Consider the following 18,172-nt stretch of genomic DNA (forward strand, 5'->3'; position numbering starts at 1 on the left):
AAGACCCGTCTTGATACAGTGGGGCGTTACACCAGGTATCAATGTGGGGTTGATGGGTGGCAGTTCAGAATGTCCGAACCCGGATCGGACCATCCAAACTCATCTATGGAGTGAGTTGTCTAAACATTGCTTACACATGGATGGCATGCCCGGATCGGACCGTCCGAACCCAGGTCTATAAATAGGGGTCGAGACTCATATTTTAGTGTGTGAAATATGTGTGTGAGTTTCAGATTCAGTATAATTCTAGGGGTTTCTAGTCGTCTTCCCAAGGGTCGGGCGATAGCGAGGTGCTACTAGGCTTGTAGTGGAGTTGTGCTTGGGTCAGAGCCTTTAACATCAACGGGCTGACGATGGACCCATGTATAAGTCTAAACTCTTAGTAGCTTTTGGTTCTACAAGAAATTTTATGTTTGGAGACGCGATAGAGCATTGCCAATATATAAGCCAAATGCGTCGCGAAACATTTGGCGACGCATTATGCGCCACAAAAGGGCCATATGCAAATTTCAATTTGACCTTTGGCGACGCGTTACTTAATGTGTCGCCAAAAATGTGGACATTTCGCGACGTAGTTATAGCGTCACGAAAATACTTTACATTTTCTCATACTTAAGATGAGTCATCAAAATTGTAACGCCCCGTTTTTATCTTAAATGAGTTTATTTGAGTTAATCAGAGATTACAGAGTTCTCGAGCCGGTTTGATTTTGATCAGGGTCCTTTTTGAAAATTTTGGAAATTTTAGGGACTAAAACGCAAATATTGATTTTTATATATTATCTACACATTTGTTTGACTTGGAAATCATTTCATCCTCTTCCCTAAATCGAGCTCCTCCATTGAAGACGCCTTCAAGCTTTTCCAAGCTTCCAGATTTCCTCCCGAGCTCGATCCGGCCATTAGAAATTATTTTTGAAGGCAGATTAGTAATCACTGCAGTGAGAGCTCCGTTATACCGTAAGTATTTCTCCGATCAGATATGTTTTTTTTTCGGAGGTTGTTAGAATCGATCTAGATTCTAGTATGTTGTTCTTGGCGGAGTTCTGATCATTTATTATCTGTCGGTTTTGAAATAGAGCGACGTTCGGAATTGTTATGATTTTTGGAAGCTATTTTCGAAAATCATGATTTTGAGATTTGTTGGGTTTGTCTTGTTGTTGTTGTATTAGCATTGAATTGAGTTGATATCGCTATTGAACTGCTGTCTGCGTTGTCGGTTTGTTCAGTTTATAGCCGTTATGCCGTCGGTTTGAGTTTTGGGGATTTGGAACCGTTTTTGAGTTGTTGGAACTTGGCTTAAGTTGATCTTGGTTATTGATCATTCCTTTGTCTCCATACAGATCCGTTTGGAGGTATCAAGCCCAGAGTTAGCAGCTGTTTGATCGTTTTCGAGATTTGAACAAAGAACGGTATAGAGAATTTCCTTGAACCGTTGCCTTGTTGTTGTTAGATTGTATAGTTGTTGATACAGTCTCTTTTGTAGCGTATCCAGAGTTTGAAGCTACTGCATTGAAAGGTAAAAGCAGTCATCGTAGCGGGATAGCATACTCGGGACTGTGGTTCTCGAGTTTTCCCTTTGAAATCACATACTTGCATTTACACTTGTTCTAGCATGAGGAACTTGTGTCTTGTTTGATTGTATTGGCTTTTGTTAAATGACTTATGTGTTATGTTTATGTTATGCATTCATCTTGAGCCAATCTTGTTTTCAGCGGGCAGAACCGCCCTTTTTGTTTAGACGTTTGGGAACTATGATTGAGTGGCCTAGGTTGTAGTCGTTTCGCCTAGTGCTAGCATACTCATTATAGTTGCTCAAAGTCTAGAGGAGTGAGATACGTGGGACCACCTCGATTGGGAGAGTCGGTGAGTTGTTACGTGATCTTATCCTCGGGATCCCAAAAGCACAGCAGCAATCCCTCGTTTATCAGATTGATATCCCGGTTTAAAAGACATGCATTCATTATGTTGTTATTAATTTAATTGTTTTATTGAAAGCATGTTGATTGTTGTATTAATTGTTATGTTTCTTTTACTGGGAATGTCGTTCTCACCGGTTATCCAGCTGTTGCTTTGTTTTGTATGTGTACTTGGCAATAGGTGGGGCAGGATCAAGTCAGAAGAGGCATGGTTAGCTCCGAGAGAAAGTTGTAGCAGTGAGACTCGGTTTAGAAGTCGTGTCAGCATGTCTACCTAGTGTTGTTAGAACATGTTTAGATATCGAACTTCGTTATTATGTTTTATTGACATGCAAGCTTTGCCGTGTTGTTATCGTGGCATGTTCTATTTTGGAGTAGTTGTTAAACTCTAGAACTTCATGTATTAATCGGAGGAACTGCATTTATAATGTTTGTGTTGATTTGGAATGCATTGGAATAGTTTTAGATGGAATTGCAAAGTATGTTTTCTGCTGTTCTTTTTCTGCTGTAGGGGGCGCCCGAGCTGCAATTTTTAGCAGCCCGAGCGCACCCCACTCTGAGAACTCAGTAGCGCCTCTGTCCAGGGCGCGCTCGAGCGGCGGTTTTTGGCCGCCCGAGCGCGGCCCTCTTTAAAAAAAAAAAATTTCCTTTGCTTTGCTTTTAGTTCTTAGATCTTGGATGCTTAATTATTGGTTACTCCTTAATTAGATGTTTAGAACCGAGGTCTCACATTAAGTGGTATCAGAGAATTAAGATTCTTGGTCGAACTAGAGTGAGCGGGTAGATCGAGTCTGCGTGTATTGGCTCCTCGCATGTGTTTGAATTATTTAACTGTGTACTTAATTCCATGCGAGCATGCTTTATTATTGAGAGTTATTGAATTACATGGTTTTGTGATTTAATTTATAAAGCATGATCTACTTGAGATATAATTGTTTCTGTTATCGACTGGTATCCTGTATTCCCAGCGGTTGTAAGGGAACTGATTGTAACGATTGAGATATCTCGTGTCCTAACCTTTGATTATCAGATGGGTCCTCGTCGAGTGATAAACAGAAACACACCGCCAGTTATTCCTACGACTTAGCAAGCTAGCACTGAAGTTGATCAGTTGGATGCTTCAGCGACTCCTATGGAAACCTTGCTGAAGAGGTTTCAGTCGTTCAATCCGCCGTTGTTGATGGGTTCAGAAAATCCAGTTGACTGTGAGAGTTGGTTGGATGATATGGATCAGTTGTTTGATTCCATTGACTACACAGATGACCACCGAATCAGGTTAGTAATTCATCAGCTGCGTGGTGGTGCTAAGAGCTGGTGGATCATGACAAAGAAAGCATTTGAGAGTAGAGGTACAGAGGTTACTTGGACTCTTTTTAAATCTGAGTTTTATAAGCGGTTTTTCCCTATCTCGTATCGTAAGGATAAGGGAGCAGAGTTTGGAAATCTGAAGCAAGGGAATCTGAACATTGAAGAGTACGTGGCTAAGTTCGATAGTCTGTTGCGTTTTGCACCGCTAATTGCCGGAGATGAAGAAGCAAAGGCAGATCAGTTTATTAACGGGTTGAACCCCGATGTCTTCACGTTGGTTAACACCAACAGGCCTAGCAACTTTGCGGATGCCATGAATCACGCAAAGGGAGCAGAAGCAGGCTTGTGGAGGCAAAGAGGTAATCAGGGGGCACCTCAGCAGCAGAAGCAGTATCAGAACCAACCATCTCAGTACCAGAATCAGCCACCTCAACATCAGAACCAGCAGCAGAGGTATGAAGGTGGTAGCAGTGGGGGAAACAGAAAAGATCAGTACAAGGCAAGAGGTAAACTGTTCAAAAGGCAGGGGAACAGTTCGTCTAGTTCCAGTGGTTCCCGACAATTTGGTTCAGGGCAGAGTTCTGGATCATCAACCTTGTACTGCAGCAAGTGTGGAGGAAGACACTCATCGGATCAATGTGTGGGAGTCTTTGGTAATTGTAACACCTGTCAGCAACCGGGACACTTCTCTAAGGTGTGCCCTCAGCGTAACAAAGACAGAGCTCAGAGTGGGAGTTCGTCTAGACCTGCAGTTCAGCCGGAGAGGCAGTCGTCTGCAGTGCACTCTTTCCAGCCTCAGCAGCAGAACAGACAGGGAGGTAATTCTAGTGCGAACCAGCCTCCGAGACAGCAAGCACGAGTCTTTGCTTTGACAGAGGATCAGGCTCAGGCAGCACCTGACGATGTTATAGCAGGTAACTGTTCGATTTTTGGTTATTCTGCTCATGTCTTGATAGATACAGGTACTTCCCATTCCTTTATCTCTAAGAAATTTGTGTTATTGCATGCTTTGCCAACTGAATTGTTGCCTACAGTAGTAGCTGTTACTTCACCTTTGGGTGGAGGAATTGTTTCTGTCAAATTAGTCAGGAATAGTGAGCTCTGCTTTGAGGGAAATTTTCTAGAATTCGACTGTATTGTGCTTGGACTGTCAGATTTTGATTGTATTGTCGGTATAGATGCTTTGACCAAGTACAGGGCAACAGTCGATTGCTTTCTGAAAGTTGTCAGGTTCAGACCCGAAATGGCAGACGAGTGGAAATTCTTTGGTAAGGGTTCTCAATCTAGAATTCCTTTGATTTCAGTGTTATCTATGACTCGTTTGCTACAGAAAGGTGCAGAAGGATTTTTGGTGTATGCAGTTGATGTACTAAAATCTAGCCCAGCTTTGGTGGATTTACCGGTGGTTAGAGAATTTGCGGATGTGTTTCCAGAAGATGTTCCAGGATTGCCACCCATTCGAGAGGTTGAATTCAGCATTGACTTAGTGCCAGGTACTCAACCTATTTCAAAAGCTCCTTATCGTATGGCACTTGTTGAATTGAGAGAGTTGAAGGAGCAGCTTGAGGATTTGATTGCCAAGGGATACATCAGACCTAGTGTATCACCTTGGGGTGCTCCTGTGCTTTTTGTTCGGAAGAAGGATGGTTCTATGCGGCTCTGTATCGACTACCGCCAATTGAATCTGGCTACAGTTAAGAACAGGTATCCTTTACCCCGAATAGATGACCTTTTTGATCAGCTGCAGGGTTCTTCTGTCTATTCTAAGATTGATTTAAGGTCAGGTTATCACCAGTTGAGAGTACGAGAGGAAGATGTTCCTAAGACCGCATTCAGAACGAGGTATGGTCACTTTGAGTTTATAGTCATGCCATTCGGTTTGACTAATGCTCCAGCGGTTTTTATGGGATTGATGAACTGTATCTTTCAGCGTTATTTAGATGAGTTCGTCATTATCTTTATCGATGATATTCTTATCTACTCGAAGAACCGTACTGACCATGCAGAGCACTTGAGGACCGTACTGCAGATTTTGCGAGTTGAGCAGTTGTTTGACAAGCTGTCTAAGTGTGAATTCTGGTTAGATCGAGTTGTCTTTCTCGATCAAATTATTTCTGAAGATGGGATTTCTGTCGATCCCAGCAAGATTGAAGCGGTTATGAATTGGCCTAGACCTACTTCAGTGCCGGAGATCCGAAGCTTCATGGGTTTAGCTGGTTATTACCGTCGTTTCATCGAGGGTTTCTCGTCTATTGCCAAGCCAATTACCCAGCTGACTCAGAAGAATGCGCCTTTTGTTTGGACTCCAGATTGTGAGGCTAGCTTTGTTGATCTGAAGAGGAGACTGACCAGTGCTCCAATTCTTTCTATTTCGAAGGGTACTGGAGGTTTCACAGTCTATTGTGATGCTTCTAACCGAGGCTTGGGTTGTGTTCTTATGCAGCATAAGCATGTGATAGCGTATGCATCGAGGCAACTGAAATCGCATGAGACTCGTTATCCGGTTCATGATCTGGAACTAGCGGCGATTGTATTTGCTTTGAAGATCTGGAGTCACTATCTTTATGGTGAGTCTTTCGAGATCTTTTCTAACCATAAGAGCCTTAAATATTTGTTTTCCCAGGCAGAGCTGAATATGAGACAGAGAAGATTGTTAGATCTGTTGAAGGATTTCGACTGTGAAATCAAGTATTATCCCGGGAAGTCAAATGCAGTTGCAGATGCATTGAGCCGAAAGCTTTGTTCATTGTCTCTTTCTACTATTGGTGTTTCTCAGTTGATCGATGATTGTTGCACTTCTGGTTTAGAGTTTGAAACAGATAGGGAGACTATCAGAGTGTTTGCTATTCAAGCCGAGCCGGAGTTGTTTGTTGCGATCAGAGAAGCACAGAAGTCTGAGCCGAGCATTCAGGTTTCAATAGAGAAAGTCAGATCTGGGCATCAGTCTGAATTCCAGGTTATAGATGAAGTCTTGTTTGTGAATAACCGTCTTGTTGTGCCTGATGTTCCGGAGTTGAGACAGCGTATTCTCCGAGAGGCTCATTGCAGTCGGTTCAGCATTCATCCTGGAGGTCGTAAGATGTACAACGATCTGAAGATTCAGTTTTGGTGGAAGAGAATGAAGAGCGATGTTGCGAGGTTCGTATCTCGGTGTTTGAACTGTCAGCAAGTAAAAGCAGAACGGAAGCGACCAGGAGGTCTGTTGCACAGTTTATCTGTTTCTGAATGGAAGTGGGATCACATTTCCATGGATTTCGTCACGAAGCTACCACGATCCGTTCGAGGATGCGATGCCATTTGGGTAGTGATCGACCGATTGACGAAGTCTGCGTGTTTTATTCCGTACAGGATGACGTATCGTCATGATCAGATGGCTAAGTTGTATGTTAGCAATGTTGTGAGATTGCATGGTGTGCCGAAGTCGATCATTTCAGACAGAGATCCTAGATTCACTTCTCACTTTTGTCACAGTCTTCAGGGGGCACTTGGTACTCGATTGCATCTGAGTACAGCTTATCATCCTCAGACCGATGGACAGTCAGAGCGGACTATCCAGACGTTAGAGGATATGCTGCGAGCGGTAGTGCTAGACTTTGGCACTAGTTGGCAGGATTCTTTGCCTCTTGTCGAGTTTTCTTACAACAACAGCTTCCAAGCGAGTATCGGTATGGCACCTTTTGAGGCATTGTATGGTAAGAAATGCCGATCTTCGTTGTTTTGGGATGATTTGTCCGAGTCACCAGATTTGGGACCGGATATGCTTAGAGATATGGCAGAGCAAGTTAAGATCATTCAGACCAGAATGAAGACAGCTCAAGATAGACATGCAAAGTATGCGAATGTCAGACGTCGACCTCTGAGTTTTGAGCAGGGAGACCGTGTTTTCCTTAAGATTTCTCCGTTCAGAGGCACCGTCAGATTCGGTAAGAGAGGAAAGTTATCTCCGAGATTCATCGGTCCGTACGAGATTCTCGAGAAGATAGGCGATCTTGCCTACAGACTTGCACTTCCTCCGTCTTTATCTGGTATTCACGACGTTTTTCATGTCTCTATGCTGCGAAAGTATCATCCAGATCCTACTCACATCCTTCAGCCTGATGAAGCCGAGTTAGATGAGACTCTGAGCTATTTTGAACGACCGATTCAGATCCTTGATCGAAAAGAGAAGCAACTCAGAACCAAGTTGATTTCATTAGTGAAAGTACAGTGGAGCCGTCAAGGAGTCGAGGAAGCGACTTGGGAGACAGAGTCTGACATGAGACAGCGTTTTCCAGAGTTATTCAGTTGACGTGAGTTCTTCTTACTGTCTTTTGTTCTTTATTCTATCTTATGAGTTGTGGTTCTTGTTGATTTCGAGGACGAAATCTCTTCTTAGTGGGGGAGAATTGTAACGCCCCGTTTTTATCTTAAATGAGTTTATTTGAGTTAATCAGAGATTACAGAGTTCTCGAGCCGGTTTGATTTTGATCAGGGTCCTTTTTGCAAATTTTGGAAATTTCAGGGACTAAAACGCAAATATTGATTTTTATATATTATCTACACATTTGTTTGACTTGAAAATCATTTCATCCTCTTCCCTAAATCGAGCTCCTCCATTGAAGACGCCTTCAAGCTTTTCCAAGCTTCCAGATTTCCTCCCGAGCTCGATCCGGCCGTTAGAAATTATTTCTGAAGGCAGATTAGTAATCACTGCAGTGAGAGCTCCGTTATACCGTAAGTATTTCTCCGATCAGATATGTTTTGTTTTTCGGAGGTTGTTAGAATCGATCTAGATTCTAGTATGTTGTTCTTGGTGGAGTTCTGATCGTTTATTATCTGTCGGTTTTGAAATAGAGCGACATTCGGAATTGTTATGATTTTTGGAAGCTATTTTCGAAAATCATGATTTTGAGATTTGTTGGGTTTGTCTTGTTGTTGTTGTTGTATTAGCATTGAATTGAGTTGATATTGCTATTGAACTGCTGTCTGCATTGTCGGTTTGTTCAGTTTATAGTCGTTATGCCGTCGGTTTGAGTTTTGGGGATTTGGAACCGTTTTTGAGTTGTTGGAACTTGGCTTAAGTTGATCTTGGTTATTGATCATTCCTTTGTCACCGTACAGATTCGTTTGGAGGTATCAAGCCCAGAGTTAGCAGCTGTTTGATCGTTTTCGAGATTTGAACAAAGAACGGTATAGAGAATTTCCTTGAACCGTTGCCTTGTTGTTGTTAGATTGTATAGTTGTTGATACAGTCTCTTTTGTAGCGTATCCAGAGTTGGAAGCTACTGCATTGAAAGGTAAAAGCAGTCATCGTAGCGGGATAGCATACTCGGGACTGTGGTTCTCGAGTTTTCCCTTTGAAATCAAATACTTGCATTTACACTTGTTCTAGCATGAGGAACTTGTGTCTTGTTTGATTGTATTGGCTTTTGTTAAATGACTTATGTGTTATGTTTATGTTATGCATTCATCTTCAGCCAATCTTGTTTTCAGCGGGCAGAACCGCCCTTTTTGTTTAGACGTTTGGGAACTATGATTGAGTGGCCTAGGTCGTAGTCGTTTCGCCTAGTGCTAGCATACTCATTATAGTTGCTCAAAGTCTATAGGAGTGAGATACGTGGCACCACCTCGATTGGGAGAGTCGGTGAGTTGTTACGTGATCTTATCCTCGGGATCCCAAAAGCACAGCAGCAATCCCTCGTTTATCAGATTGATATCCCGGTTTAAAAGACATGCATTCATTATGTTGTTATTAATTTAATTGTTGTATTGAAATCATGTTGATTGTTGTATTAATTGTTATGTTGCTTTTACTGGGAATATCGTTCTCACCAGTTATCCGGCTGTTGCTTTGTTTTGTATGTGTACTTGGCAACAGGTGGGGCAGGATCAAGTCAGAAGAGGCATGGTTAGCTCCGAGAGAAAGTTGTAGCAGTGAGACTCGGTTTAGAAGTCGTGTCAGCATGTCTACCTAGTGTTGTTAGAACATATTTAGATATCGAACTTCGTTATTATGTTGTATTGACATGCAAGCTTTGCCGTGTTGTTATCGTGGCATGTTCTATTTTGGAGTAGTTGTTAAACTCTAGAACTTCATGTATTAATCGAAGGAACTGCATTTATAATGTATGTGTTGATTTGGAATGCATTGGAATAGTTTTAGATGGAATTGCAAAGCATGTTTTCTGCTGTTCTGTTTCTGCTGTAGGGGGCGCCCGAGCTGCAATTTTTAGCAGCCCGAGCGCACCCCACTCTGAGAACTCAGTAGCGCCTCTGTCCAGGGCGCGCTCGAGCGGCGGTTTTTGGCCGCCCGAGCGCGGCCCTCTTTAAAAAAAAAAAAAAAAATTCCTTTGCTTTGCTTTTAGTTCTTAGATCTTGGATGCTTAATTATTGGTTACTCCTTAATTAGATGTTTAGAACCGAGGTCTCACAAAAATGCTTCAGGAATAGTTTTTCAATTAATATCAAATAATCAATTAAATACAACCAAATTTAATAAAAGTGCAGTTTACCATTAATTAATCAAATATTTTTTCAAATACAATCACCGAATAATGTACAAAAAAACATAATTAGTCAAATAACCATTACATAACATTGCCAAAAAAAACTATATAGTCGGTGCAAGAGGCTGGGGGAGGTGGTGGAGGAGATCAAGACAAGCCGAGAACGACCTGCTGAATTTGCGGCAATAATTAATGCCTCAAATCTTTCATGTTGTCCACTACAGTTTGTTCCTGATCATCTCTTGTTTGTTGGCCAAAAATTTTTCACTACCATCCTAATGCTTTGAGCCTGAAAAAATGAAACAAGTTATATCAAAAAAATGTGAAAAGAAATTTTGTTTTTAAATAAACTTACAATGTCGTGATAATGTCGGATCAAAGTCTTTAACCCATGGGGTCTCTCTAGTGACCTACAAAATCATACCTTGAATTTCACTACCACCATTCGCACAAATAATCTTAAATGAATAGAATATAGGATCTGTGCAAAAAAAAAAAAAAAAAAGACAGAATATTCGGAAAAAATGAGGAAAAAAACAGAATGATGGAAATACATATATCATCTTTTCAGATCAATAAAAAAAACTTACACAAAAGAATATATCAGATATTAAACTTCACTTCTGAATTAGAACCATTATATTTCCGTTGCTAATTAAGAATTAAGATGCTTAAAATAATCAATATATGTACAGTGCATCTGCATACATTGCACTACACTAATTACTAAAGACAACCGAGAGTAAATGTATCAAAATATTATATGTAAAAATAACAATTGAAAAAAAAGAAGGATTTTAAACAAAACAACTAAGTCCACGCCACTTCTATGTTTCAACACAAACAAAACAATGGGTATCTCATATGCAGCTTGATTAATCAAGCTCAAAAGGTTCGATCACCAAATTATCACATTCAATTATTGGTCATGTGAGATGCATATATAGATAGTAGGTTAAACAACAGCACCACAGTGTATCGTTGGAAAAACACATGAATAGGAAGAAGAAACATGGAAAAGCATGAGGAAAATGGAAACCTCTAGTCTGTGACATTATTTGATGATATTTATAACAAAATTGAGTGCTGATTCATCACATCTTTGTTCCAGTTCACCCAGAAACAAAATGACATTAGTATCATTCTCCTTAAGAAATATACATTCAAATGTTAGTCGCAACTCGCAAGATAATTAAACAAGAATATTCAAATTATACTACATAATGCCAGCAGATTGACGATCGTGAAGCTTCTAATTCAACAAGTGGCAGTAAGATATTACCTCTACTCTAGAGTCATGATGATAATCCATTGCTAAAGTTTCAGTGGTTTACCTTCACCATAACAACTCTTCTCCCTTAATTAATAAAGGATCATACAACCTTTAAATTCACATCACAACAACAACATTGATAAGAAACAAAAAACATATCTTTGAAAAAGACAACAACACTCACCAATCGGGTTTACATGGCCCCAATATGTTTCCTTCTGTGGCTGCTCGAGAGGATCACAATATACTTCACTTGTACTATTGAGAACGAATCTTTCACCAATCCTGCAAGGCCCAACATATGCAATGTACTCAATACATTAGTCTTGTAAACACGAGTCAAGGATATCAGATTATTCGAAATACTACCATCAATTCGTTTGCTAAAATGATTCGAACTTACTAAATCATCGAGAAAGTTACACAATCATAGGTTCTTCTCTCCACAAGAATAATAGGTCAGGCTGTTATCCTCATTACTAATTACAAACCCAAAAATCGGAAGAAATCGATATCCTTAAAAAAATGAAAACAGAGTACCATGGATTTCATTAAAAAAAAAAAAGATGCAGAAATAGATTGAGCCTTACCTAAATATTTGGCTGAAGTTAAACAAGTTCTAGCAGAAAATCAATGCACAATTTGTACAAAAGAAAAACTAAACAGAAAATAAGAGAATTTTTCATCAAGCAAAATGCATAATCTGTTCAAACCTAATTTTTGTAATAATTACTTTATCGCCATACCTCACAAACATCATGGATGAAAAAGAAGAAGGAAAAAACAAAAAAAGGGCTTTTGTAACAACTAATTTAAACATAAAAGATGTAATCTAAATTAAACAAAAATTAAACAAAATAATAATTAAAAAAATATCATTAATAGATGTAGGCGGCGGATGGTGGGGTGGACGACAGGGAGGGCATACGGTGGGGCGGATGGTGAGGTGAATGGCAGGGAGGGCAACAGACAGTGGGGTGGACGGTAATAGATGCAGGCAACAGATGGTGGGGGCGGACAACAAGTCAAGGAGGGCGGCGGATGGCAGGGAGCGCGGCGGACGACAGTGAGGTCGATGGGAAGGAGGGAAATTTAGATAAAAGGGAGTGCATTCTATCGTATTTAAAAAGAAGGATTCATTGTTTAAATTACTAATATATCCTTCTATTTAACTTTTTTAAAAAACTTAAATTTATTTGTTTCTACCAAATATTTCATTATCCAACGTTCCCAGTTTCCACCCATCTTCCTTCTCTCATCTCCATTCTCCCTCCCCCTTTTCGCAGGTCACTTTTTTTCTCTCTAAATCCATTCTCATCCAACACATATCAAATTCCATGAATCAAATGGCTAACAAGGATCTGGTAATATTTAAAAAATTTATATTTACTGGGTCTTAGGTGTCTTGGGTTAACCCAAGGCTTGAGTCACCCTGGTCGACCCAAGGAACCCAAGGTTTGGGTAGCTTGGGTTGACCCAAGCCCTGGGTCAACCCAAACTCTGGGTTTATCCAAGGGCTTGGGTCGACCCAAGGAACCCAAGGTTTGGGTAGCTTGGGTCGACCCAAGCCCTGGGCAAAGCTTGGGTCAACCCAGGGCTTGGGTCGACCCAAGCTTTGGGTTGACCCAAAGCTTGGGTCGACCCAAGCCCTGGGTTGACCCAAGCTTTGCCCAGGGCTTGGGTCGACCCAAGCTTTGGGTAAACCCAGGGCTTGGGTCGACCCAAGCCCTGGGTTGACCCAAGCTCTGCCCAGGGCTTGGGTCGACCCAAAGCTTGGGTCAACCCAAGCCTTCCTTGGGTAAACCCAAGCCTTGGGTTGACCCACGCTTGGGTTTCACTTGAGCTTGGCTAGATACATAGATTTGTTTGATCCATGATTCAATATTTGTTTTTTATTGTTCTAATGTATTTGTTTTATTTTTATTTTTTCATAGGTATATTTGCCAACAAAACTGGGCAGAAATGCAATTTTTCGTGTGAAATTGACAATTGAGTCGAGATATAAAGAGACTGCCCAGAAGATTCATAACTATCTGAACAACGAGGAAATAGCAACGTTTTTTGATCAGTCACCATTTGGTAACCTCGTTAGGTATCACCGAGATTTTAATGTTTCAAGTCAAATTATGTGGTATCTAATGAGTAGCCAGATAGTTGATAACGGTAGTGATGATTTTTGGATGGTCGTGCGTAAAAGGCCAGTTAGATTTTCTATGTTAGAATATTGTTTAATAACAGGTCTCAGCTGCAGTATAGAGCCGACAGATCTACCAGATGTAGAAAGTATCTTTGTCTCGAGACACTTTGTTGGTAAGTCTCAAATTTTTCTTAGTGATTTGGAGACAAAGATTACTGCCTAGGACAAAATGAGACTGTGGGGATAGATGTGGAGAAGTTGAAGATGGCTAATCTTTACTTTTATTCTGCTGTATTCTGTGGGGGGAGTAGGAAAAAAAACATGAAGGTCGACCGTACATGTCTAAGGCTTATAGATGATTTGGATAGGTTTAATAAGTATCCCTGGGGTAGAATAGCCTATCATGATGCCGTCAAATCTTTGAAGAAGGACCTTTTAAAGAAATATACTTCCCAGGGACATGGTTGTAAAGAAGTTCATGGCAATTTTCTTCTATGTGGTTTTGTGCTGCCTCTGCAGGTATATCATTTTTTGAATGTTAAAAGTGACTTTGTTATTTTTATTTATAATAATAATATTGTTTGAAATAATTTTCGCAGATCTTGGCTTATGAATATTATCCTAGTGTGGCACAAAAGTTTGCCAAGAGAAAAGATATGGTAGACGGTTTGATTTTGCCCAGGATGTTTCAGTGGGTGACGAACATGTGGCCTGCAAATCGTGCCCCGTCTGATGTTGATGTTAGTGCAGCATTTGGTGCCTGTGATATAAACGTAAGTAATATTAATTAATTTGATATCGTAGCTGTGGACATAATTTTTTTAATTTATCTGATACGATTTTAAATAAATATAGGATTGTGTTGGATATTTGACTCCTACTTATGAGGAGCTCATGTCATCGTATTATACCACCGGTGTTTTTGTTGATTCTGCACCAGATGTCGTCACCACCTCGGGTACTAGAGTTGTGGAGTCAGGGTAAGGCTGTTATATGCAGCCAGCACCCTCTCGAGCATGATGTCACTAGATCCAGCTCTAGCAACCCTTCTATTGAAGCCACTAGATCCAGCTCCAGCACCCCTTCTGCTGATGCCATTAGATCCAGCTCTAGCACTCTTCGTCCCATTCGTACGGGGCCTAGAGTCTACGTTGGAGCCAATCCTACTCGCCGCACATCATCCCTTGAGCATCGTTTTGGGCGGCGTTTGAGTGAATTGGATGATACCGTTAACTCATTGCGTCTTGAGATGAGAGCACAATTTATCGACACCAGAGCGTGTATAAGGCAAATGAAAGCTGGTTTTGATGAGTTGAGATCGAGTTTGACTGAACAGATTAGAGCAGGTTTGGCTGAGATCAGGTCTCAGACGGCGGTACATGTTCAGAGAGATTATAGCATGGTCTATAGCAGAAGGCAAAAGAGAAAATCATCTGTACTTGAGGCAGACGTTGGTGAGTAATTTTTAATTAAGTGCACATAAGAATTATGTATTAAAATTGTCATTTTAATTTTAAGTTGTTTGATGTATACTGTTAGGTGTTGATGATAATATGATCAGGGAATTGTTTCCCAAAAATAGCCGAGTTGAGCTGCCAACTATACCAGAGGAATCCTTTGAAGGTGAGTTAATGCATTTTTTTACGTATATATTTATGTATAGCATAACATAATAAATGATCAACTTTATGTTTTTAGATATTCAGGTGACTCCTAATGCGGTTATGTCAGGTTCTGAGGCAACCACGTCGAGAGGTTGTGACGGTGTGAGGCCATTTGTGGAGTACTTGACTTTCAAGGTAAACAACTCGTTGGCTCGAGTTAGAGCATCGATGCTTGTAAGTTCGCCTAGCAGAATAAAAGGATTTTATGACAATTATGACAAGTCGTTCTACAAGCCCATGACAATCGCAAATTCGCTCGTCACGATTTGTGTAAGCATTTAAAATTCGTGAACATTTGTAGATCAATTATTTTTTATCTTTGAAAAATATTCTTCTGTCGAATTTAGCTCATGGGTGAAGCTCTCCGTGGATTACTCGAGATTCAGCTAAAACATCCTGAAGTGATGTCAACAAACGTGTCCCTGATGGATAGGCATTTCTATGTGTCGATGTCCGTGGTGGATGAAGTTGAAAACCGAATTCTCAAAACAAATGTGGTAGGTGGTTAAAGGGATGGATCCAAAATGACCTTGTGTCTCCTGGGCAAAGGCGCGAATAATCCTCATCCCAGTCCACAGAGATGGACGATGGTTTTTACTAAAACTCGTTGCAGGGGTCAATAAGTGCACTATATATGATTTGCAGCGAAAGCACGATCCTAAGTGCAAAGATCTGGATGAGGACATAGGGCCTATACTTATCAACGTTGCTCGTCTGCTATCTTTTGTTGGGAACAACCCACATCCTGAGAGGTCATGGTCTATAAAAATGTTTGATGAGTTCAAAGCCCAGATTAAACAGTACGTTATCATATCTCTAATGTGTAATATGTTTATCATTGACAGATGACTAATAGTTTCATATTGTTTTTATTTTACAGTGAGGATTCAGGAGCATTTGTCCTCGCCGTTGCTGGATATGCTTTATCCAAGAAAAGTTGACCAAGAAACTTCTTGGGTCGACCCAAAAACTCTTGGGTTGACCCAGAAACTCTTGGGTTGACCAAGAAACTTCTTGGATCGACCCAATTTTTTTTGGACAAGATATTTTTTTGACTTATTATTACAAAACACAAAGGTTGCTTCTATGTTTTTTTAACTCATTATTACAAAACACAAAAGCTACTTCTATCTTTTACTAAATTCTCCAATCGAAGGAATTCTATTTTGTTTTTTTCTACCCACTTTTTTTTGTAGACAAGGAGGTAATACAACTGGAAAATTAATGTTAGGTGGCCATTCACTTTCTTCCGGAACTGGATAGACAGTCTCTGAGTAAGCCATACACCATGTCATCGTAGAATAATACTCTGAACACAATTGATACAAGTCAATATTCGCTAACCAACTGGCTGCAATGGCATGAGCACATGGGAATCTGTCAATATCAAAAACTCGGCAAGTGCATCTTTTAGATTCCAGGTCCACAATGGCCGAGTGTCGACCACTCCCGAACATCAAACTCAAGACGGCCCAATTCAAAAACTTGCATTCCTTGGGCATCAGTGAACCGGCTGCGAAGAATTCCCTCGATGGTAGGGGTCAGATTATTGTTAGCTGCAACTGATGCGTTACGATATCGGACAAACCAAGATGATGTCAGTCTCTGTAAAGAATCTAAAAGTGATATTATAGGAAGCTTTCTCTTCAAGTAGTCTAGCATTGATTGATTCAACCCCGTTTGTCGTCAAAATATTGTAACGAGTATTTGGGCAATATGCTCGAGTCCATCGATCAAGTGTATCTCTTTCGTCCAAAAACTGCGCAGCCTCAGGATATCTCTTCCTAAAATCACTGTATGCAACATCAAACTCGTTTTGCTTATAAATTTTTGCAATCTGCAAAAACATTTCCGTTGCGCCCTTTTTTTTGCACCTGGTTTTCAAATTCTGGGATAAATGCCACACACAATGACCATGATGTGCATTTTTATAAACACTAGAAACAGCATTAATTATTCCCTGATGTCTGTCTGAAATTATCACCAGATCAGTCGAGTCTGGTACTACTTCTAACAACTTCGTCAAAAACCAACTCCACGAAGAAGTAGACTCACCATCGACAATTCCCCACGCCAAAGGATATTGATGATAATTTCCATCCTGTGCGGATGCCACAAGTAAAACACCATTGTACTTGCCTTTCAACCATGTACCATCAATTGACACACATTTTCGCATGCTTCGATATCCCCTGACACACGCACCAAAAGCAAGAAACATATACTTGAATCGATTTTTCTCGTCAACACATATGTCTGTTATGCTTCCTCGGTTCATCTTCTCAACCATGTGCAAATAACAAGGCAGTAGAGTAAAACTCTTGGTAGGATCACCTTTCAAAATATTGTCTGCTAGTTCTTTTCCTCTCCAAGCCTTGTAATATGATATATCAGCATTCATATTATTGCGCATCATCGCCATGACCGCTTTCGGTGTTATTTGTACTTGATTACCTTGAAAATTATTCACCAACATATCACGAACAACAATCGAACTAGCTCCACGGATTCTCTTACGCCTCCCCGTCAAATCACAAGTATGTGTATTGCAATATTTTCGAATGGAGAATACATGTGAATCTTTCATCTTTGAGGTCCAGATTCTCCACTTACAATTAGCCACGGTACATTTCACAGCATACACCACCTGACTACTTTTTACTGTCTCAAATTCAAAACATGCTTCCAAACTGATTCTTCTTAACAAATTTTTTCACCGCATCTCTGTTTGGAAATTCTTGACCAACAAACAAGTTTGAACCATCTGTGAATGAAAATGTGTCATTAACAATATCCACATTTGCAACCATATCTGACTCATTTCTTGCAATCACAACTGTCTCATTACTTGCAACCACAATTGGCTCGCTATCAATATCCACAGTTGCAACCACAACGGCCTCATTATTTGCAACCACATTTGTCTCATCAAAAGCCTCACTAATATTATTACGATCCAAAGAAACAATATTCAAATCAAAATAATCATCATAAGAGTTTTGATCGTTATAATTAGTATTGCCTTCATCAATACCAACTTCATGCACATTATCAGAAACATCCAAAAAACCAACAACATGTTCAATTTCAACTTTAAGCACTGGCCTCGTTTTCGGACAACCAAAATACAGATATGCTTTCAAATCTTGATCATTCTCTATATAAATCGGTTGAATGTTGCACGACAACTCTAGAAGGTAACTCAACCTCAGGTTGGCAGACTCTTCTATTTTCCCAGCTCTATATAGTTCACGATTTAAATTTTCAAGAAGAAAAAAATCATCATATACTGGAATAGCTGCAAACTTTGAATTCGATCCGGGATTCCATTTATATACGTTTTCTTCACTCGCTTCCCATCTACCATCGAAATGAACAACTATTACC

General features: G+C 40.3%; 1 protein-coding gene and 1 long non-coding RNA gene across 10 annotated transcripts; both read right to left on the reverse strand.

Moving 5' to 3' along the window:
• Positions 1–9,696: 9,696 nt before the first annotated feature.
• Positions 9,697–12,066, reverse strand: LOC140887269 (uncharacterized). 9 transcript variants are annotated; one of them, XR_012151774.1, is made up of 4 exons: positions 11,169–12,066; positions 10,994–11,068; positions 10,067–10,121; positions 9,697–10,000 (listed from the first exon to the last, which is right to left on the reverse strand). It is a non-coding gene; the product is annotated as an uncharacterized lncRNA (long non-coding RNA). The 9 variants fall into 9 exon arrangements; XR_012151780.1 differs by lacking the exon at positions 10,067–10,121 and adding an exon at positions 10,136–10,192; XR_012151777.1 differs by having other exon boundaries at positions 10,067–10,192; positions 10,751–11,068.
• Positions 12,067–16,355: 4,289 nt separating this feature from the next.
• LOC140888967 (protein FAR-RED ELONGATED HYPOCOTYL 3-like) lies at positions 16,356–17,207 on the reverse strand. Its single transcript, XM_073296659.1, has one exon. It carries the CDS (start codon positions 17,205–17,207, stop codon positions 16,356–16,358), a length of 852 nt encoding a protein of 283 aa, XP_073152760.1.
• Between the last annotated feature and the right edge of the window lie 965 nt (positions 17,208–18,172).

Source organism: Henckelia pumila, chromosome 3 (genome assembly GCF_033568475.1).
Source record: "Henckelia pumila isolate YLH828 chromosome 3, ASM3356847v2, whole genome shotgun sequence".
Taxonomy (NCBI): Eukaryota; Viridiplantae; Streptophyta; class Magnoliopsida; order Lamiales; family Gesneriaceae; genus Henckelia; species Henckelia pumila.

What these genes read in the sequence shown, in the direction of transcription:
- LOC140888967 (XM_073296659.1), bottom strand. Translation starts at nt 17,207, where the DNA reads ATGGCGATGATGCGCAATAATATGAATGCTGATATATCATATTACAAG.